The following is a 21986-nucleotide window of genomic DNA, read 5'->3' on the forward strand; positions in this document are numbered from 1 at the left end:
TGGGCGCAAAACTACCATTCCCAGAAAAGAACTCGCTCGCCCACTAGCTGCCAGGGCTCTGTGGGAGGGAAAGGCGAAAAAGGTAGATTAATCTGCGCAGGCGTGGTACGAAGATGGCACCTGCTTGTGGCGCTCGGGGCTCCTGGCCGAGCGTCGCGGCGCCGAGGCTGCTTTGGGCACTGCTGGCGATTGTCCGGCCGTTGCTGGTTCCGGCTGAGCAGTACCCGTCATTGTCTCTGCGCCACCAGCAAGGGAGCAGTTGCTACCCGGAGTTTTGGGTGGCTGACTGGGATGGGGAGCAATATGCGGCAGCTGCCGGAGATGGTGGTGAGTAATGGGCAGAAAGAAGGAGCCGGAGGGCCGGCCGGTTTCTGGGGGTAGAAACGTAGGACAGGCTGGGCCTGTTTCGACTGCAGAAGGGCGAGTCCGTGATGGAGTTGCATCTTTTCACCCACAGGTCCAGCAGTCAGGGAATGGGCTACATCAGTGTTTTTCAAACTTGGCGACTTTAAGATGTGTGGACTTCAACTCCCAGAATTCTTGGAGTTGAAGTCCACACATCTTAAAGTTGCCAAGTTTGAAAAACGCTGGGCTACGTGATGCCTGAAGAGCTGCTGGGGCTGGAATCCAACAGGAGCTTGGGGACGGCTGAACCGTTCTTCCCAGCTGCATTTTTCTGGGGGCTGACACGCCAGAGGTCATCTTGTCCAATGAGGGGATTGCAACCCTGCAAGGATGAGGCGGTCAGTTGCAGAACACTTGAAGATAAATGGGCTTGCATCCATGACAGTAGCACTAGGCAAGACAATGAATGGAGTTTGCTATCTGGGCCAATTGTGTGGGGTAAGTTTCGGTTATTAGGCTTGATGAAGACAGGGCAGTTGGTTATGTTTGGCTCAACCTTAGCCCTTCCTGGTTTTTTTCGCCTTACAGAGAGAAGCTGGGTTGTTGGGTCTAAGAGGTTGGAGATATCTTTTTGAGGGAGGTGGTGGTAATAACCTCTTCAAGGGTTATTATGATTAGGCTGCTATGAAGAAACCTTACCTGAATCAGGAAGATAAAAACAATTGTAGGGTGGTTGCTAATACCTCCTTTCATAGTACGGTACTTGAAGTGATCTTGATGATCATTTTCAGGCACACTTGGATAAGACTGATTTTTTTTTATCATTTCCATCCAGTTTCAGGCCTGGCTTGGCAGATATCACCTTAAATGTCCTCTCTTGAGAAAGCAAGGTTGGGAGTGCAGTTGTGTTGGCTGTTTGGGGTCCCTCAATATTTTTTCATTATCAGTGATGATATCCTTCTGGATCAATTCAAAATACTACGATTAACCTAAAAACTGCTTAAGTGGCTTTGACTAGGTTGTCTAAAAGAGAATTGCTTTCTGTGTTGATTTACCAGGCTCCTAGGATCCTTCCCTAGCCCTTTCTCTAGTGAGGTATGAGAAATCATGAAGAGGTTGAGAAAGTAATGGGAGGAACTCTAGACATAACCTGCAACAGATGGAAGAGGAGTTTGTTGGTAGCTCATTTCATAAATGGCAGCTCAGTCCAGGTTGCAAAAGCCTGGGAAGAAGTGATGCAATTTTTTAAAAGAGACTACTGTACACCTCAATGAATTCATTAATACAAGAGGGCTGGAGGTTGAAGTCTATGATTGTGTCCTTCAGTATGGGGCTAGGTTGGTGATAGTGGTATGTTATTCTTTAATGAATGATGGTAATGGAAGAACCAGAGATGAGCTTTTTATTTTTTAAATTGTACACTATTCTGAATGAATGTGATCAGAGGAAAAATGTATTCTGTTAGATGTCATGAATGGGTGAGGGAGACCAAGATGAGAGGGAACAGAAAAACTGATCAGGCCATTCAGTGACCCAAGAATGATGAGTGAGGATCTCCTTAGAAAAACTCTGTTCTGAATACTGTATGTGACTTAAGCATATGTTTACTCATACATATACATGCAAAAGACTGAATATAAAACGCATAATTGATTGTTTATGATGAAAGACAGAGATAATTTATGAGGGACACAATGGTGAGGAGGGGTTCTGAATGCAGGATGGAACATTTTTTTTTTATAGTGTCAAGACCGAATCTTTGGAAGAAGAGGAAAGTAATGAAAGAAACAAGAATAAAAGTAGAACAATTGCAGGAACAGAAAGTGGGGCCTTTATGAAAAACTATTACAAGATTACTCTTCCCAATAAAATGAAATGGACTTAAAGAAAGAGGATGCGGAAGTTGAAGCAGCAAAAAGAATTATGATTATGGAGAGCTGCAGAAATGTGGAGTTAATGTAATCGGACGTATGAAAAATGATAATTGGAAGTATGAAGTGGAGAAGGCTGTGAAAGGAAAACATTCATATAAGAATAGATTGCTGTAAAAATGAGAGTGAGAGAAAGAATTAGTTGCAAAGAATGTGGTCAGAGAACAAGGAATAGTTAAAGTTAAAAGAGGCTGAGAAAATACAGAGCAATTTTGATGAAAATAAAGAAGTATTTTGAAGTATGTTAAGAGGACTAAGCAAGGAGTGAATGAAATTAAAAATAAAAGTGGAGAATGATTTGGAATAAAAGTGAAATGAGTGAATGTTGAAATGAATATTTTAAAGATTTGTGTGGGGATGATAGATAGTTCTCCCATAGAGCCAATCTACTGTGATAAACTTGTAATTAGGACATTATTCAGTATTGGAACAATTGATCTAGAAATGTTCTTTCCATGTCTAAACAGCACTACTCTCTTTATTTAAATTCCCCTTAAGTTTGTAAGTTGAATGTACCAATTAACAGTAACAATATTTCCATTTTAGACTCATCATTTTTGCACTTTCATGATTCAGACTGTGAACTACAAGGGTCTTCATCTTGTGAACCTCAGCTTTCTTGCACTACAGAAAAACTTTTGGTAGGTTTATTCATTGTGTTCAGGAAGAAGAATGCTGAAAACAACTTGCAGTATAACTTCAGTTGAATTGTTCCATAGCTTTTGCTTTGGAGTTGTTAATTTAATGCATTAAAACATTTTTTTTTTTTTGCAGAGCCAAGCAAAAACACTTGCCAAAGGAAAAAAAATTCCATTTGCTACAGATGATGACTATACAAATGAAGAATTAGGTAAGATACAATACGAGTATTTTCTAAGTTGGTTTCATTTGTAAGTGAACTGAGCCACAAGGAACAATGAACACATCCTATAGATCACCACAACTGAAGGAGGTGGATTCCTGTATATGATATATTTCTAAAGAGTAGCATGAGCTAAAGCTACTATTGAAATCCTTTTCACTATCCATTTCTGGATGTGTTCATGGGACAAAAATTCAGTATGAAATATTGATTTAAAATCTTAATTTGTCAGTTTGACTAGAACAACAGAGCTTTGGGGATACCTTAAAGACTAGAAGCACAATCTTATGTCCTGCTGAATTTAATGACATTTATTTTACAACATTGTATCCAAGGGGATGCCTAGGACCAGTGGTATGAGTACTTCATTAAATAGGGCTGATTTGGGCCAGTCTTGTACCATATAAATCTCGTAAGCTTTGGCTCCTCATCACAATGAAGTTCTCATAACTTATATGAGGCCACGCTCCAAGTTGTTTTTTAATCTCTGTAAAAGCATCCATTGGTTTTATTTGATCCATATTCTGCTTTGTGTTCAAGTATGTTTCTTGAACTCTACGTGGAATTACGTGAACTGTAGATTGAGATGGAATGGCTCTCTTGAAGATAGGATAGCCCAATGGTTTCATTCAGAGGAAAGAAGTGCATACTTTTCAACCCCCTGTGATTTTGGGATACCCTCAGACCCAACCGTCCCACAAGATAGCAGAACACTTGATGTATTTCATCATCTCATAGCTAAGCTCCAGCCTTTTATAACAAAGGTGAATACCAATCCTATCAGGACGGGATGCCATTCTAAGAGATGGTTTGACAAATCTTGCATCGCTGCCAAAGCAGCATTATTGGAATCCTAAGCTACCTCACTGAAGACTAATTTACTAGATTCTACCCAAATTCTAAAGGAGCAGAAAAGACAATGTAAGGCTCTGCTCAGAAAGAGAAAAACCCAAGATTTTTGGGTCAGCTTTTTGATTTTGACAGCTGATTGAAGCTACAAAGTCCAAAATTCCTTCCCTAGTCTGGCATACTATAACAAATCATTCCCATAATGGCATTACACAACTGCATTATAGCATCCCCTTAAGTACCTGGGTACATCACTTCCAAGCCCTTTATTGCGATCTGCACGCTAACACCTATGTCCTTTATCCTCACTACTGCAGTGGCCCCCGTCACCTGCAAGGAAGTTAAAAATCTCATTAACCAGCTTAAAAGTGGTAAAGTCCCCAGGAGTGACTGTATTCCTCCTGAGCTAATAAAATCCAGTTTAAATTGGTGGGCCCCTGTATTGACCTCTTTCTTTTCATACATTAACCACACAGCTAAGATTCCAGAGGACTAGGGAGGAAGCTATAATTGTATCCTTATATAAAAATAAATGATAGGAATGACCCAGCTAATTATAAGCTAATTAGTTTATTGAACATCATTAGCAAACTAAATGCCAGGTACCTATTCACCAAACTCCAATGTTGTCTTGAAGCTAATGTGTCACATTAAGGCTCAGGTCTGGACCAGGATTCTAATCTCCAGGGGCTTAGAATCATGTTTGACCCTACAGGCCTGTTGCCTCTGCTGTTGTCAGACAGCTACCAATCTCATTGGCACCATACCTGTATAGAAGAAATTTGCAGCCTTGGCCTCTCTCCTGAACATTTAGGCTAATTAACCCTTGAGAAGGCCAAATCAGTAAAAGAAAGAATTAGGGATGTTGATTGCCAAAATGATATCACTAGTACTCCTAAATTGTATTGCCAAATGTTAGATAGCCGCAAACCTTCTACTGCAGGGTATCTATACAATCTAACCCTAAGCAAATATAGATGGGCCTTTTCCAGAGCCCGCTTCCATGCCCTCCCTTCAGCACTGCTGGTGGGAAGATTTCATGGGACTCCTTATTTACAGAGACTTTGCCTTTGTAGATCCAGGGATGTAGAAACTCTTGTCCGTGTCCTCGGAAGGTGTCCTTTTTATGATGCCCTAAGATGTGCTTTGATCTCCCCAATCATCTCTAAATTTGAGGGTCATACTGATAAATTTTATGTTTATTATTTTTTAAGGGATGCTAACTGTACCCTCAGATACCAGGTGGCCAAATATCTTCATCAAGTCATACAATTGTGCAAAACTCTTAATCAGATATGTTGTTTATTGCCTTATTGTTTTCTTTTTTTCCCTGACAATGAATTGCTATACCAAAGTATTTCTCTTTTCCTACTGTAAAGGCTGGTCAAAGACTGTAATAAAGATATTTGATTTAATTTGATTTGATTCAGATAAATATTGTCTGTCCACATCCCATTCATGCTGTTTGAGAGGGTTCCCAACCTTTTGAAACAGATTTATGGAGATTGCAAAGAGCTGTAGTGTAAAAGAAGAATGAGTAAAAATGATTTCTTCCCCTTTCCCCATTCTGTGAGCAAGAATTTCTTTTGTATCATAGGAAGCTGTATTATGCTGAGTCAGATCATTGCCCTGTGTGGTTCATTAATATCTTCACTGATCAGTAGCAAGTCTTATGCAAGCAATGCATTGATATTTTACTTAGAATATGGCATTCTATTTAGGTAATTTTACTACATTGGTTGGTATATTTATTGGCTATTGTATAGTAGTGTTTGATCAGGAAATTGGGTTATCCCAATATCTGGTTTTCAGGATTTACAGTTCCTTGTGGGATTTTCAAGAATCCTTATATATGTAAATGTGTAATTACAGAAGCTTGATTTAATAACCTAAAATATTATTTTGGCAGCTATTGCTTATGTATTGATTGGCATTGGCCTTTATGAGGAAGCAATACAACACTTTTCAAAAATGCTTCAGGTAACTTTTCTTTTTTACATTCTTATTAAACTTTAGTAAAAGAGTTTCCCCAAAAAGATACTTTCTTCCTTGGGGAAGAGTGGCAGAGAGTAATATAAACTTAATATGCAAAACAGAGGCTTTTAGGGTTGAATTAGCATTTAAAGTGTGATGGATTCTCATATTTGGGCAAAAGTCATGGTGTGCTGGAGCTGCTTGTATTCAGTCAGAGAAAATACAGCTCAAAGAAAATTACAGGAAACAATTTCTGTGGGTGAAATCCAGTGACATCTTTCTGTAGATGAAAGCAGTTTTCACTTGTGGAATTGAAGTCTCCATTTATGTCTAATCCTCTGGAGTAGATTTTGAAGATTTATTTGGAGTTACAGGGCATTTCAAATTTAGGAGAGAGTGAAGGAAAGTCCTTTTGTATAAGTAGATGTCTTGGAAACTGCCATATATGAATATACAATTGTTTTTGACACTAGGAGCACACATTTGGGGTATCACGGGTGGCATGCAGTGGTGGATAGTGGTTTGATACATGCACATCCATGCATATAATGTCTCTGTTGGAGTGAAAATCACAGTCCTTCCCAGTTGTGAAGCAGCTTTAATTAGCTGATTCCAAGAGACATCAGATGAACTATAGGTAGTCCTCGCTGCACAACCACAACTGGGACAGGTAGCTCCATCGCTAAGCGACGTGGTCATTAAGTAAGACATCACGTGACTGCAACTTGCAATTTTACTGCTGGCTTCTCCATTGGCTTTGCTTATCAGAAGCCAGCTGTGAAATTGTAAATGGCGATCATGTGACCATGGGATGCTGCGACAGTTGTAAATACCTGCTGGTTGTGAAGTGCCCAAATCTTGATCACATGACTCTGCTGGGACGCTGCGATAGTTGTAAGTGTGAGGTTGCAAAGTTACTTTTTCAGCACCATCGGTTGCTAAACAGGGCAGTCGATAGGTGAGGACTACCTGTAGTCTGCCAGTAACCAGAGTTTTCTAATAGAGATACAAAGTTACTTATATCCTTAAAAGCTATATATACAATAAATTATTATTGTCTTATTATTTGTTATTGTTATATTAATAGCACAGGAAAGTTATGAAAATAAAAATCCATTATGAAGGCCTTTAAAATCAAAGCTAAATGTAACAATGTGAGCAAAAGCTGCAAGTAGTTCTAGAGCCACATGCATCAACCCTTAGGTGCAGATACATTTTTTTTTTCAGTTTGAGTTAAACATTATGGCCTTCTTAGTTGTAGAATTTGCTGTAAAAATATATGCGTTACAATCTTCTAAAGATCACTTTACTTTGCTCTGCATAGGAACAACCAGAGCTCATCAGTGCAATTTATGGGCAAGGGATAGCATATGGAAAGAAAAGGCAACATGTGAGTACTTAATATATTTGAAGCAGCAGACAATAATTTACAGTGCAATTTTGTAATTTTGAAAGTGTACAAACTCTTATGAATTCAAAACGTTTCAAGCTTGAAATGGATTATTCCGTGCTTACTAGAAATGTTCTGACACTTCCAACTATTCTGGGAGTGTTCCAAACTTGAAGCACGTGTTGAGCTCCAGAACACTTCTGGGGCACTCAGAGCATTTCAAGTAAGGTCAGAACAGCTATTTCAGACTTGAAACAGGGGTTTCAGGCTCAACATACTTCAGAATAAAGGTTTGGTGAGGCACTACATTAATTGACTTAACATATATGCATTAGCAGATCCAGGATAGGGGCAGTTCTGTTGAAATCCTAAAAAAAAAAAGCCTCATTTTTTCTGTTTTGCTTGTAAATAGCTTAGGCCAATATCTAAATTTTGAACATCAAAATTTTAGAACAGCATTATCGCCCTGAGGTGAGATTGGCCTTGACCTCGTTGGCCTTCTGGAAGAGCCTGAAGATATGGCTTTGTCATCTGGCCTGGGGATCCAGTGATCTTGATGGAGAGCCTGCTAGGTGGCTGTACTGATAGGAAAATGATTTATGTTTTTAAGATTTTTAATTGTTTTATTTTTTTTAATGCTTTTAATGATTTTTTTGTGGTTATTTTTGGGTTGAGTTTGTATCGTTCTCTGGATTTTTAACTTTGTAAGCTGCCCAGAGTCATGGTAGTTATCAACTGAATAAATAAATAAACCCTGACTTAGTATAATTTCGAGTTTATATGGTAAGTATTCTCAGTTGATTTTTTGAACTGAATTAACACGAAGGCTTTAAATACAGTAGGATTAATTAGCAAAAGAAAGGGAGGCTGCATAGTGTAGTTCAGTTCAGCCTTCAGAAGTATTTGCCTCTGTGGTGCTTTCAGGAGTCCAGAAGAAAATGCAGAATGCTTTTAGTTTACAGCTCGGTTATCTCTGCGTGAAAAGATAGTCATCTGACTTGATGCCGCCTTGAATTTGAAATTGTCACGGGATTGCTATAGAAACAGCCATATTTTTATGTACTCTTTTCCTTTTAGCAAAACCAAAATCATTCTTCACCCCAGCTTCTGACTTCAAAGTATACATGGAAGTTCTGTTGGAAACGGCCCAGTGAACCATTCTTTTCTCTTAGCATATATAAAACAGTCCACATGAAAGCAGTTGGTTTGACGCCTTTGGTATTGTTCATTCGAAACCCTGTGAATCTAACTTCATTTTAATTAAACTAAATATACTAAAGCTTACATTCATTATTTTCCAGGATATTAAAAATGCAGAGCTTGCTTTGTTTGAACTAAGCAGAGTAATTAGTCTGGCACCAGATCATCCTGAAGTGTTTGAACAGCGAGCAGAGGTACTTTCCCCCTTTTAAAATACTCTTTGATGTCTGTATTTTTCCTCCATTTTAAAATATTATTGAAAGTTCTTTATTGTTGAAAATTATTGTCTTAAATGCAGTGTAACTACTATATGCATTTTATGCCATCTGTATAGTTCAAAGGGTAACATATAGTGTTTATTAAGCTTTGTTATGCAGTACTCTATCCAACTATCAATACATTCAGGGTAGTGACAGTTATTTGGGTGAAAAGCAGGCAGAACCCAGGGTTAGAGAAGATGGGGGCCAGCTAAAGCTGATATTTCCCCATTATTAGCTTTAAATACACTAAGGGCATTCAAACAATGCATTAGGATTGCTTTGCAGCTGAGCAGATTGTGTATGGTTTACCTTGGTATTTATTTATTAGATTTTTAAAACTGGTATAGTCTTGTGTCTCTCAGCCGTTTACAGAAATAACATCGGCAATATCACAATATAAACTAAAATAGTGAGACCTTAAAAACAGGGGAGTAGATTACTAGGTCAGTGCTGGGAGAAGACCACTCCTTACCTCCATCCCTATTCTTCAATTAAACCAGATTTCCCTCCCTGCTTTGAAGCTTGCCTCAAAGGTTTTAAAGTGAACTGATTGTGAAAAAAAAATGGTTACATGCTGAAAACAGTTCTGTTATGCCAGTGTTGTACTTAATAGATAATTGCAAAACATTTTGTTTTATGTGTGGCAGTGGTGATATGGACTTCTTGTGTAAAACTTAATCCAGAGTCTTTTTAGTTGCTATTGGGAGTCAGATACTGAAATAACAAATTTCCAATAGAATATTTAGGTGTATGGAAGATATTCATAAAGTACAAAGTAGCTGTCCTTGCTGCTATTAAGTAGTTTTTTGTTTTTGTTTTAAATTTACTACCAGAATTTTGTGATACAACCACACGTATGAAGCTTGCAGTCTTTTTTCCATTATTTAAAAGAACAAGGCTAAATTGGCATGCAGACTGTACTGTTATCAAACACGAAGCTAGGTTACTTGTGGGACCTTGCCTCTCCTCAATAGTTTCTGCCCATGCACCAGATCTGGCAGAGTGGGTGTGCTCTGGATCATCTCAGTGAGGCACCGTCACCTTGTGGGATCTAGGAAACAGGCCCTCTCTGTCGTATGGAGAACCCCAAATTTATTGGCCTTTCAGAGGGCTGTGAAGACCTGACTTTTTCCCCAGGCATTGTGGCCAGGCTGTTAGTTTGGGAGCTTTGGCGTGGATGTATGGTATAGGTATTTTGTGTTTTTAATGAGAGGACCTATTGTTGTTGATCTTTTATTTGGTAAGTTTGCTGCCCAGAGTTTGGTTGGATAGATGGTCGGCCTTACAAATGTGATTAATAAATAAAAAATAAAATAAATAAGGGACTTCCAGACTGCTGGAGCACCAGAGCAGCCCTCTTGGTCTTTCTTGTTAAAATATGAAACAAGAATCATGATGCTATCCTGTAAAGAAAGAAAGACTTACTTTAGCTTTGTCATCAAAAACCATTGTGTGCTCAATATTGTAAAATGACAACATAAAATCTTATTAACAAACAGATATGTCTTAAGTAGCTCAAAGGAGCTATTCTAAATGGAGCTGTGGGAATCAGGCAGAGAATTCCTCCTGGACATTCTGCTTGGCTTAGTCTATGAAGAATCCTGTGTATATAATAAGGCAGAACCAAGATGGCATGATAAATCATAGAGAGGAGCAAGAGTGTTCATTAAGTAGAACTGTTGCTGAGGAAGAAAGCCTGAAAGCTAACTGATTTGGAGTTGAAGCTCTGAACTTGTGCAGTACTGATGATTTGTTGTGGGGGAGGGGGTTGTGGTCAGGGGTGAGGATGTACTTGGGCCCTAGCAGACAGGAGTGGCCTGCCCACTGTGCTTATTAAAAAATATTCTCTTATTAAATAGGAACACTTTCATCTATCTAATCCTTTGATGATATTAAAACTGTGTTATTGTGTAAACAAGCCTGCCTTCAAAGAGCATGTAAATATAATTGATTCTTTTTATGTGTCTGTGTATATGAAGTTGTGTGTGACAAATGCAGCATTTTTTATAATTTTTGTACACGTGGACTTGGAATACTTTGAACAGAAATAAATGCATCATTTCAACATAGCCCCAATATCCTTTTTCTTCCCAAAAACTGTCTAACAGTAAATATCTTCTTTTAGAAGGGGAAATAAGAAGTAAATAGCCTTGTTTTAGAAAGGGAGATAATAATATCTATCTCTTCACTGCACAATGATGAATTATTTGAATAGTACTTGTGTTCTCTTGGCCACCAAAGATGGAACTGACAGGAAAGGGTTAACACCACCTCTTCTAGCTAGAAGGCAGATCTTAAGTTTATGAAGAAAACTTTCAATTCAGTTGCATGGACTAATTAAGTGTAGGTCAATGTCATGTTTATTGAATAATTCACTGCAATGACAAAAAAACTTGCCACTGGCAAGAACATATGGGGTATAGAAGAACAATATTAGCAAACACAGTGCTTAATTATTTCATCCTGGAACTGATTGCTCCCAGATGCATATGTAAGGAACCTTCAATGAGAAGGCCTGATTGCAATGGGCAAGTAGGCCTCTGAGATGTCTAACTGAAGTGAGAAAGTAGACTTATATGTTTCCATTCTCAAGACTCAGTGCCTTATGTACTTGTTCAAAAGTCTGAGATTCAGGAGGGTTCTTCAGGTCCTATTTTTGTTTGGCACAATCAATTGAAAGGAAAATACACAAGATAATGCCTTTATCACAAAAAACCTGCCTCTTGGGTTTTTTGGAGCAAGTTCAGAGGAGGGCTACCAAGATGGTAAAGTGTCTGGAAACCAAGCCCTGTGAAGAGCAGTTAAAGAATGTGGATATTTATTTTATTTATTTTTATTTATATGTCAAATTTATATCACTGCCCAACTCCCCCACAAGGAGGGACTCTGGGTGGTTCACAACAAAACAATTTAAAATCAGTAAAAACATAAATAATACAAATATAAAATACAGTTATTAAATACAATAAATATATCTAGCCTGCAGAAAAAATGACCGAGGGGAGAACATGATAGCAGTCTTCATATACATGAAATGTCACACAGAAAAGGGAATGGACCAGAACCACCAGGTTAAAACTAACTACAAGGAAGGAAGTTCAGGCTAGACATCAGGAGGAACTTCCTGGCTATACAAACTGTCAGCCAGTGCGTCCGGTTACCACATTAAGTAGTGAGTTCTCCTTCACTAGAAATCTTCAGAGTCTGGATGGTCATCTATCAGAGATGTTCTAGTGGATCCTGCACAGAGCAAAGGATTGGACTAGTGACCTCTAATGCCTTTTCTAACTCCATGATTTTATTATTTATCTACTGGACTATCACCTGCACTATTTGTCCCTGCATGTGTGCTCACAAGCATGCCAGAATTTTTGCAATCACTCCCTCACCTGGGAGGTGGTTGTGTCAATTTGAAAGACATTTGCTTGGTTTTTGCCTTCTGTGCCTTGGGGGAGTCACATTTGCATTGGTGGACCTGGGAACTCCTGTGGTTGTTTTCCTGTATCCTGCCCAAAAAAGGATTGAAGTGTGGTCTCTGCCAGGTTTTGCTGTGAGATTGGCTCTTGATTTGTGGTCTACCTCCCAGTGCTTGAGCCACAGGCACTGCCATGCCACTACTGCAGTGCTGCTGCTTTGTGGGTTTGCTTCAGATTGCAAATAGGTGGAGGATGGAGAAAAGCAGGATTTACTTGATGGTTTTCTGAAAGTAAGAGTGATTGGCTCCCCTCTCTTGCCATTTGATCTGGAACAGTCTCGGTTCCCCATGAAAGAGTTCAGCGTTGGCATTGCCAGAGTAGCTTGTGTCTGCCCTGCTCAATCAGGGCTTGTATAACCTCCAACATTTTGTTCAGGTATCTGGCCTATCTCCATCCCCAGGTGAGTGATCTTCCAATATCACATGGCCTCTTGGCTGGGGCCTGTTTTTGGCAAGCTGAATAGTGAGATGGTGATTGCCAGAGTTGCTTCATTTGATCACCTGCTATTTGTAATGCTGGCTCTTTCAAATCTCATTTCTTTTTTCTTCCCTTTTTTTGGGTGTTTGTTCTCACCCTTAAGATGGAACCTAGAGATAATCTACTAGTTTTTCTTGGCAAGGCTATAGACTGAAGGGAGGAGGTTCCTCTATGGGTCAGAAGGAAGTCTTAAGCCCTGCCTTCTAGCTAGAAGAGATGGCATTAGCTATTTCTTGTTGGCTCCATTTTTCAGTGTCCAGAAAGGTACTTCTTGATTAAGTCTAACTACCATTCCTTGCTAGGCTAAGGTGTTATTTTGGATTTATAGATACTGTCATCCCTGGGTCGAATTAGTGAAGCACTGGCTGATGTCACTAAAGCTATTCAGCTGAAACCTTCAGCACAACTTTATTACCACAGAGGTATTCTTTACTTCATTTCTGAGGTAAGATTTCAGTCCCTTCTAGTGACTTCAATATTGAGCAATAAGCATCAAGAAAAAGAAAGAGCACAACCACCAGACGTGTAAGAAAAGTTTACTTAAGCTCAGTGTATTTTTGGATTGAACCCTCTTGAATGCAGGGGCCTCTGTGGGGTCTGCAACTGCAGCTACCATCTTTATTTATTTGACCTGCCTCCCCCAGATGCCCCTGCTTGAATTATCATTGTCATCCTGGTATAAAGTTATTGCTACAACCAGACATTAACAATATTATGATATGCATAATATTAGTAGACATTGTTCAAGAAGTAGGACAGCTCTTCCACTCCTCCTGCCTTCCATGACCCACTTCTTCCAATGAAACTAGCTCATGGAGGCTCCACAGGAGCCTGCTTGTAAAAATGGGGTTAGGAAGGCTAGGAGGATCAACCCAGTCCCTCTTTCTGCAGGAAATGTATAGGAAAAAATGCTTAATCCTATGGCATCTTTTAAAAAAATGCTATTTTAGTTATTTGGTTATTTAAGGCATTTATATTCTGCCTCTTTATTAAAACGTTCAAGTCTACTTATATTTTTATATACAAAGAAAACATATATTAGTTTCTGGGTAAAAAAAAAACTTGATGAATTAGGTCTCGGTATTATTATTTCAAAAGTTTACTTACAGGTGAGGTCATTCCCACAAAATGTCTTTGTTATTAGTGTAATTGCTATAAGAGTGGATAGTTATTTTTTTTTTCCTGAGCCCATTTATTGGATTAAGTTGGACAATCTATTCTCATGCATGCTTTTTCACAAGCAGTTCCTGCTACATTCCACTGATTTTTACTTGGAAGTAAGCCTTACTGAATTCAATGGATCTTATGATTAAGAAAATGTAGTTTAATTTTGCCTAGGTTGGTGTGCAGTTGGTAGTTGTGCTTCTGTTTTAAGAATTAATAATATTATATGAGTATTACATGATCTATTTTGGATTGGTTCCAGCGTTTTTCTCTGTCCAATGAAAGCTATTTTTCTGCAATAGGACTATGCAACAGCCCATGAAGATTTTCAGAACTCTCTTGAGCTAAACAGAAACCAGCCCATTGTTATGCTTTACAAAGGTTTATCCTTTTTTCACAGAGGGCTTCTAAAGGTATAGAATTCCTATCCTAAGTTTTCACAAATGCATAAAGTTGCAATTATGCCACTTCAGATGGGTTTGATTGGGAATGGGTGGGGTAGAAATAGAGAGAGAGAAGTGTTTTTTGATATGTAGTCATACCAGTACTTAATTTAGCCCATTGTTGTTTTTTCCAAAAGTCAGTAGCTGGGTTTGCTTATCATTGCCAAGCCATAACTTGGCTTACTTGGCTTTGCCTTATAACTAACTACATATGAACCAGAATACAATAACTTTTTCAACACGTCATAGTGAACATCAACAATGACTTAGTGTTTGTATCAACTCAACCCTTGTTTCTTCTAAATATTTTCCTAATGTTCCTTGAGTTCATCTGTCTTAGAAATCGTAGGGTTGAACCTGGAACCTCATGTTTGCAAGCATATATTCTGATTTTGAGCTATGTCTCTTGTCTAGTGTTTAATACCAAATTACTATCTATATCCATCTTTGCAAATGGTTTTAATTGTGACCCGCCCAGAGTCACCCATTGGGGAGATGGGTGGCATACAAATTTAATTAATAAATAAGTAAGTAAGTAAGTTCATCTGAGGTTAAAGGAATGTTTGTTAGCATTTATAGGAATATTTTAATATTGCTTGTTTTTTTCATTTGCGACTTAACTCAGTCTAGACTTTTATTTCTATTTTGATCCTCTATTGACTGATTTATTGAAATGTCATCAGTATCTTTCCTCTTTACAAACCACTGAAATTTCTGTAATTGAACAGGCTAATTAAAGGCATGCTACTTTACATTCTTTCATTGTATTCAGTGAACTTAAAAAGGCCTTCATTAGTCCAGGCTGCCCTGCTTTATATTTAACTATATTAGTTGCAGCATGGTTGGGAATGAAACTGGAAGGCATCTGAAATTTTAGTAATTATTTTAATTTGTGCCTGAGATTTATTGTACCATTTTTTAAAAAAAGACTAAGTTCTCATCCCTATTTTTGTGTTTGAGGTACATCATTAAAGTATTTCTGACAGATAAATTTAGAAATCTGTAGGGAGATCTTATTATCACTTAGACTATGCTCTCCTTTCTAATTTTAATTGTTTGTTAAGCTTACCGTGTGGTTGCTAGACTACATGATAGATACTAGTCTTGCAATATGTATTATAGTGCTTGCTTGATATGGTTTGCACACATTTTGAAATTTCTTGCTTTATATTAAAACTAATTCAAATGTAGTATATAGCAGGAATTATAACCTTCCTAATAATTCCTGTGGGCAAGCCAATGTTCAGGCTTTTCATCAAATAGGTATGTACTCATTCTGAAAGGTGAATAGAAGTAAGTTTAATAAATAGAAATAGTTCAGTGTTATGCTTTTCACAGGAAGCTATTGAAATATTTAAAGAAGCTCTGAAGCAGAAATCAGATTTCATAGATGCCTATAAAAGTCTGGGCCAGGCTTATCGGTAAGCAGCTTCAAAATTCTCTTAACTTTAATGTGTCTCCATTACATGTGCATAGTGCAAAGAAAATATAATATAATAAAGCAAGAAAGGAACGTTTTTGAGCAGAGGTGCATTGTACTGGCTTGCTAGATGTCTCAAATATTACAGTAGTTTTTCTATCAAATCTTATGTCATGAGGCTGTACTTACCTTTAATAATTTAAAGGGAAAGTGGAGATTCATTAAGATTACAAAATAATATCCATATAGTTTATATTTTTAAATAATTTTCTTGTTGGATTATTTGTTTTCAATATACTTATATTTAATTGACAGTATAGTATGATATTCCATTCAAAGTAAACACTATTGAATTAAGTGGGAATTACTCTTAGGTAACTACATAGATGTGCAGCCTGAATGAATTATCTAATATGATATTGATTATTTTAAGTCCTATGTTAATAAATCTCATTTTAAAACTTTACTAAATGAAAGTACTAATTTACTGTTGCTTTTTAATCTTATCATTTGATAAAAAACATTAGAGAACTTGGTAACTTTGAAGCTGCAATGGAAAATTTTCAGAAGGCATTGATGCTTAATCAAAATCATGTTCAGACGATACAACTTAAGGGAAATATGTTTTATCATCATGGAAACTTGGATGAAGCCTTGAAGAACTTTAAGGTAATCACTGGCAAAATTGGAGTATGTTATAAAAGTTCTGTCCTGTATGTTTGTAACCTCTCTCTCTAGAAAAATTGCAAAGGATTATAAGAAACAACATTGGTGTTATCCTGCAATATCGGGTTTACTCGTAAACAATCTGGATGCTGTATTCTGCACTAGCTCCAGCAAAGGCATCTCCATATAGAATGCATCACAGGAGTCTAGCCAAGCAGTGATTAAGGTGTGAGTTACTGTCACCAGGGCATCTTACTCCAGTTGGAGCTGTAAGTAGTGTACCAGCTGGAACTATGCAAGGGATTTTCTAGCCATGGCTTCAGCCTGCTATTTAAGCAGGAGCTGTGATTCCAAGAGAACCCCAGAGTCACAAACCACCTCTTTCAAGGGGAACACAACCCCATCAAGTAACTACTGGAGCCAGTGTCGCCAAATTGCCCAGATGTTTATTTAAATCTGTCTGGGTAGGATTTAGTCTAAGCTAGTTTTATTTCATCCAGACCCTGACAGCCTCCAGGCACTGATTCAGCATTTCTACACCATTTGTGGCTCAGCCTGGAGTTGGGGAGTGTAACCCAACTCCCAAATCCCCACTCAAACAGCCTCAACTTGACCTCTTTGCAGAAGGCTAATGAAGAGTGTGTCAGATGCACCTCCTGGGGCAAGTGCTCCAGAGTGCGGGGGCCTTAACAGAGTATCCATATTCCCTTTCACTTTGTGTGGGGGTGGGACCCTCATCATTCCCTCCCTTCATGCATAGACCACACAAATTCTACCTGGAGGAGATGGTCCTTAAGGTACCCTGGAGCCAAGCCATCTACAGTTATGTATAGAAAACTTAATCAGTGAAGATAAACAGGAAAACGGCCTGGTTGAAATAGCTGTCTGGGAAAAAAAGAGCTTTTTAAAAAAATCTGAGAGTAAAGTGTAGTTGTTTGATTTGATCTGTTACACGTATCTTGGATTTATTGTCCCTTTTCTAGAGGTGTCTGCAAATAGAGCCATATAATGAAGTATGTCAGTATATGAAAGGTCTCAGTCATGTTGCCATGGGCCAATTTTATGAAGGAATCAAAGCTCAGACTAAAGTTATGCTAAATGATCCTTTGCCTGGTCAAACAGCCACTACAGAATATCTGAAAGTGAAATACCTCAGGGGTAAGTTGCTGATAACAATATAATTAATGTTTTTATACAAATCTCTGTATACTGAAGCATTGCATTTTGTGGACAATTTTTCAAAAGAAATTTGTTCATTTCTCATTGCATCACACTGTGTACTGTCTTCATCAATATCTTGGCTGTTGCAGAACAAATAAGAAATATAACTCAAGGTTTGTATATGATTATTATAAATCCCCTTATACACAGCTGTTTAGACTTGAATATATTTCTTAGTTGTGTTACTTATTTTTAAGGATAACTTTGCCTTGACAAATTTTATTCTTGACTACAGTGGACAAAGAGTATAGCCAAACAGAATTCTCTGCGTGTTTCATTTCAAATGTATCCCTTGTAATGATAATCTGTGTGCATTTTCTGTAAATATATGCTGCTTCTTGTAGAAGCAACAGAAGCAACATATTTTTTTAACAAAGGCTGGATTTGTGCAATTTTCTGTATACACATAAATTTGACACTGTTTAGCAATAGGAGATATTTTGTTGAGGGAAAGATTTTGAGATATGTCTTTGAAGTTAAAAGGTGTAATAGTTGCAGCAGTACAAATTTCTAAGTAAAAGGGTCCCACAAATGGAGGAAGTACTAGAAAAATGGCCAGGAAGGTGATTTCATTTCTATGCTGGTTTACTTCTTTATTTCAGTCACTGACCAGAAATCTGTAAGTTATCAAGTAATTAAACAATTTATATTTTAAGTAAAATAAAATGCATAAAATTGTAACTGGAGCTTCGAGGCAATCAAGGAATGTTGACTATTACAAAACTTTGCCACATTCATGGAAAAAGAAAACTTCTGGTCTGACAGAAGTATTATCTATTTTATATACAATAGCTGAATATAAAATAGGTAATAATTGTCTGGTACTTCACCAAATCAAGAGTTATAAAATGGACCCTTGTGTCCTTACAGGAGGCTTTTGTTTTCTTTACAAAAGCCAGTCTTAGCTTGTAAAGAACTTTCTTATATTTGCCTTGAGAACAGCTTTTGGGAAGGCATTAAAATGTGCTAATCTTAGTGTTTTCAGAGTTTGGGAAGTTAGATGATTTAAATATCTTGCTGGCCTGAAAAAACGGGGCTTGACTACTGAGAAACACTCCTTGGGTAGAACAGATCCAATTGGCTTTCCAAATATCTAGCATATATCTGTAAGTGCTGTCCATCTTTTTTCTTCAGAACAAGAGACTGGCATAAATCCAGCAGCAGGGAGTGATTGACAAAACCCCCAAAGCAGATAAAACAGTTTAAGACAATTGAAATTATTAACAGAGATTAAAAGAAACTAAGACATCATTTAAAAAGCCTGGCTATAGAAGTGCATTTTGAAGTCCCTCTTAAGGGAAGAGCCAGCAACAGCATCTGATCTCCCCAGATGACGTGCATAAGAAGGTAGACACTTACCAACTGCACAAAACTGTCTGCCACTTTGAAAAAGAACAGTCCTATTGTTTGGAGAAAAAATTTCCAAATATGGCACAAAAACATTAATAGGATGAGTATGAACAATATTGCTTTGCATTTTGGGGGGGAGAATACATCAGCTGAATTTCATCTGGAGGTGTTTTGGGGTATTTAGCAGGGGGGAAAAAAGAAAATTTATCTCATTTCCTTCACAGAATATTCTCGCTATCTTCATGCACATCTTGATACCCCAGTTACAGAATACAATATAGATACAGATCTTCCTGAAAAATTTAAAGATCACTGGGCCAAGAATCTTCCTTTCCTGATAGAAGACTATGAAGAACAGCCAGGTCTACAGCCAAATATAAAGTGAGTGACTAAAGTACTATTTTCTTAGCATGCTATGCTGAAAATGTTTAAACGTTTAATCTAGAGCAACTGGCATATGTCTTCATGCATGTTTTTTTTTTAACTTGTAGAAATCCATGGTTTTCTGTTTCACATAAAATGTAGGGCGAAGAATTAAAAAAAAATTTTTTTTTCAGTCTTGCTCAATTTAATACAATTTTACAAAAGCAATAGCAGCTGTGATATTTTGTTTCCAAAATAAAATATGGGCCTTTATGTCAATAACCTTAGACATTCAAAACATGAAACTATGAAAAATTGATTTTGCAATCATTTATTCAACAAATAATGAACAAATATGGCATTTCCTTCTGTGGAAAAAGTAAGTACACTCTTGGCATTAATGCCTGGTATTGCCCCCTTTGGCAGAAACAACCTCAAGTAGGCATTTCTTATAACTATCTACAGCTTAGACATTGACTGGGAGGAATTTTTTCCCATTCTTCCATGCAGAATTTCTTCAGCTGTGCAATGTTTGAGGGGTTTCTTGCATGGACAGCCCATTTCAAATCACCCCACAGCATCTTGGATTTAAGTTGGGTTAGATTTGGCCATTCCAGAACCCTTCATTTCTTTTTTTCCCCTAGCCATTCCTTGGTGAATTTACTGGAATGTTTAGGGTCCTTGTCATGTTGCAAGGTCAACTTTCAGCTGAGCTTCAATCTTCTGACAGATGGTCTCACATTATCCTCTGCTACAGTGAAGAATTCATAGTGGATTCTGTGATGGAGAGCTGGCCAGGCCCTGATGCAGCAAAGCAGTTCCAAACTATAACATTTCCACCACCATGTTTTACAGTTGGTATCAGGTTCTTCCAGTGAAATGCTATCTTTGTTTTTTGCCAAACATGTCTTTTGGTACTGTGGCTAAATAATTCTATCTTTGTCTGTCTGCAGTGCATTGTTCCAGAAGTCCTGGTCTTTGCCTAACTGTTCATGAGCAAACTTTAGTCTTGCCCTGATGTTCTTTCTTGGCAGCAAAGGTTTCCTCTTGGCACACCTCCTATGTAGATCTAATTTGCACAGCTTCTTTCTAATGGTAGACTCATGTACTTTGACATCAATAATAGCAAGAGCGATCTGTAGGTCACATGATGAAATTCTGGGGTTCTTAGAGACTTCTTTCAGCATCTTTCCTTCTGCTCTCGGGCTGAACTTGCTGGGATGGCCTGGCCTGGGCAAATTGGTAGTTGTCTGAAATCTCCACTTGTAGATGATTTTCTGGACAGTGGAATGACTGATGCCCAGTTGTTTGGCAATCTTTTTAAATCCCTTCACAGATTCATAGACATCTACAGCCTTCTTTCTGAAAGCCTCAGAGAGTATTTCGATCTAGGCATGGTGATACTACACACTTCAACAACAAAGAGCAAATCAAGCTAAAATGTCTAAAGTTTAAATAAGACAGGTTCCTCCCAGATCATCTCTAATGATTTCTGATCATTTGCACCTGAGCTGGTGCACTTGAATCTAATTTTAGGTATTTGAGGTACTGATAAATATAGGGGTGTACGTACTTTTTCCACATGCAAAATTTGCATTTATGTTTATTTAAATTAGGACAAAATGTAAATGGTGCATGATATTTGTTTTATCCCCATTTATTAGTATTGTTGAAATGAAGATCAAATATCTGTATGTTGGGATATGTTGAAAAAAAAATCAAAAATTTCAGTGAGGTGTACTTACTTTTTCACATGACTGTATGTGTGTGTATATATATCTACATCTGCATCTACATCTCTGTCTACCTATCTATATCGCGCTGATGAAACTGTCTTGGAAAACTAGCTGATGTTATTTCAATCAGAAATTGTGAGACCGTTTTTTAAGTAGCTTCTTATCCATTGGCCAACCACATGGCACTTGGAAATTGAGAGTTTTGCATGCTTGCTAGAAGGAGAATGTGTAGCTGTTGAAACTTCTTTAATATGCAGGATTAAGCAAGATCCTATCAGTAAATAAACTGCCCCAGAAAACAGTATTGAATTGTCTAGGTAGACAATTAATTATTAATGTACAAGTAGTCCTCACTTAATGATGGTAATTGGGACTGGAATTTTCTTCAGAAAGCAACATGGTTGTAAAGCAAGATGCCACATGACCACACCACTTAGTGATGGCAGTTCCAACACTTCCAGTTGCTGTCCTTAAGTGAATCATGTGATGTCATTAAGTGCGATGTGATGTGGTTGCCATTTGCTATCCCCTGCTGGCCTCCCCATTGACTTTACGTTGACTTTACTTGGAAGCCGGCAGTGAAGGTTGCAAATGGTGTGGGACGCTGCAATGTCATAATTGCGAGCTAGTTGCTGAGTGCCCAGATCGCGATCACATGACTACGGGGATGCTGCGACCATCATAAGTATGAAGATAGGTCGTAACTACCACTCGTTCAGCGCCTTTGTAGTTCAAACAGTTGCTGAATGAGTGATAAGTAAGGACCACCTATATTCATAAACAAGAAAATTACCTTAAAACCTACTTTGCTGACAATCAATGATCATACCTTATTTCTAATGTGCTTAATACTTAATAT

At 37.9% G+C, this 21986-nt stretch overlaps 1 protein-coding gene across 4 annotated transcripts in view; it reads left to right on the top strand.

Annotated features, from left to right (window-relative positions):
- The window catches only part of TTC13 (tetratricopeptide repeat domain 13), a 39484-nt gene continuing 17498 nt past the window's right edge, over positions 1–21986 (top strand). Inside the window, exons 1-12 of one of the 4 annotated variants that reach the window (XM_025163697.2) lie at positions 1–327; positions 2823–2917; positions 3051–3126; positions 5897–5967; positions 7286–7351; positions 8653–8745; positions 13093–13209; positions 14231–14341; positions 15710–15792; positions 16319–16460; positions 17441–17615; positions 19292–19409. In XM_025163697.2, the coding sequence (XP_025019465.1) occupies positions 114–327; positions 2823–2917; positions 3051–3126; positions 5897–5967; positions 7286–7351; positions 8653–8745; positions 13093–13209; positions 14231–14341; positions 15710–15792; positions 16319–16460; positions 17441–17615; positions 19292–19409 (1361 nt within the window). In that variant the 5' untranslated portion in view covers positions 1–113. Of the gene's footprint in view, positions 328–2822; positions 2918–3050; positions 3127–5896; positions 5968–7285; positions 7352–8652; positions 8746–13092; positions 13210–14230; positions 14342–15709; positions 15793–16318; positions 16461–17440; positions 17616–19252; positions 19410–21986 lie in introns of all 4 variants that reach the window. The other 3 variants (XM_025163698.2, XM_025163695.2, XM_025163696.2) reach the window with 3 other exon arrangements.

This window comes from Python bivittatus, unplaced genomic scaffold (assembly GCF_059951505.1).
Source record: "Python bivittatus isolate LINGU-HERP-01145 unplaced genomic scaffold, Pbiv_v1 ctg000020_np1212, whole genome shotgun sequence".
Classification (NCBI taxonomy): Eukaryota; Metazoa; Chordata; class Lepidosauria; order Squamata; family Pythonidae; genus Python; species Python bivittatus.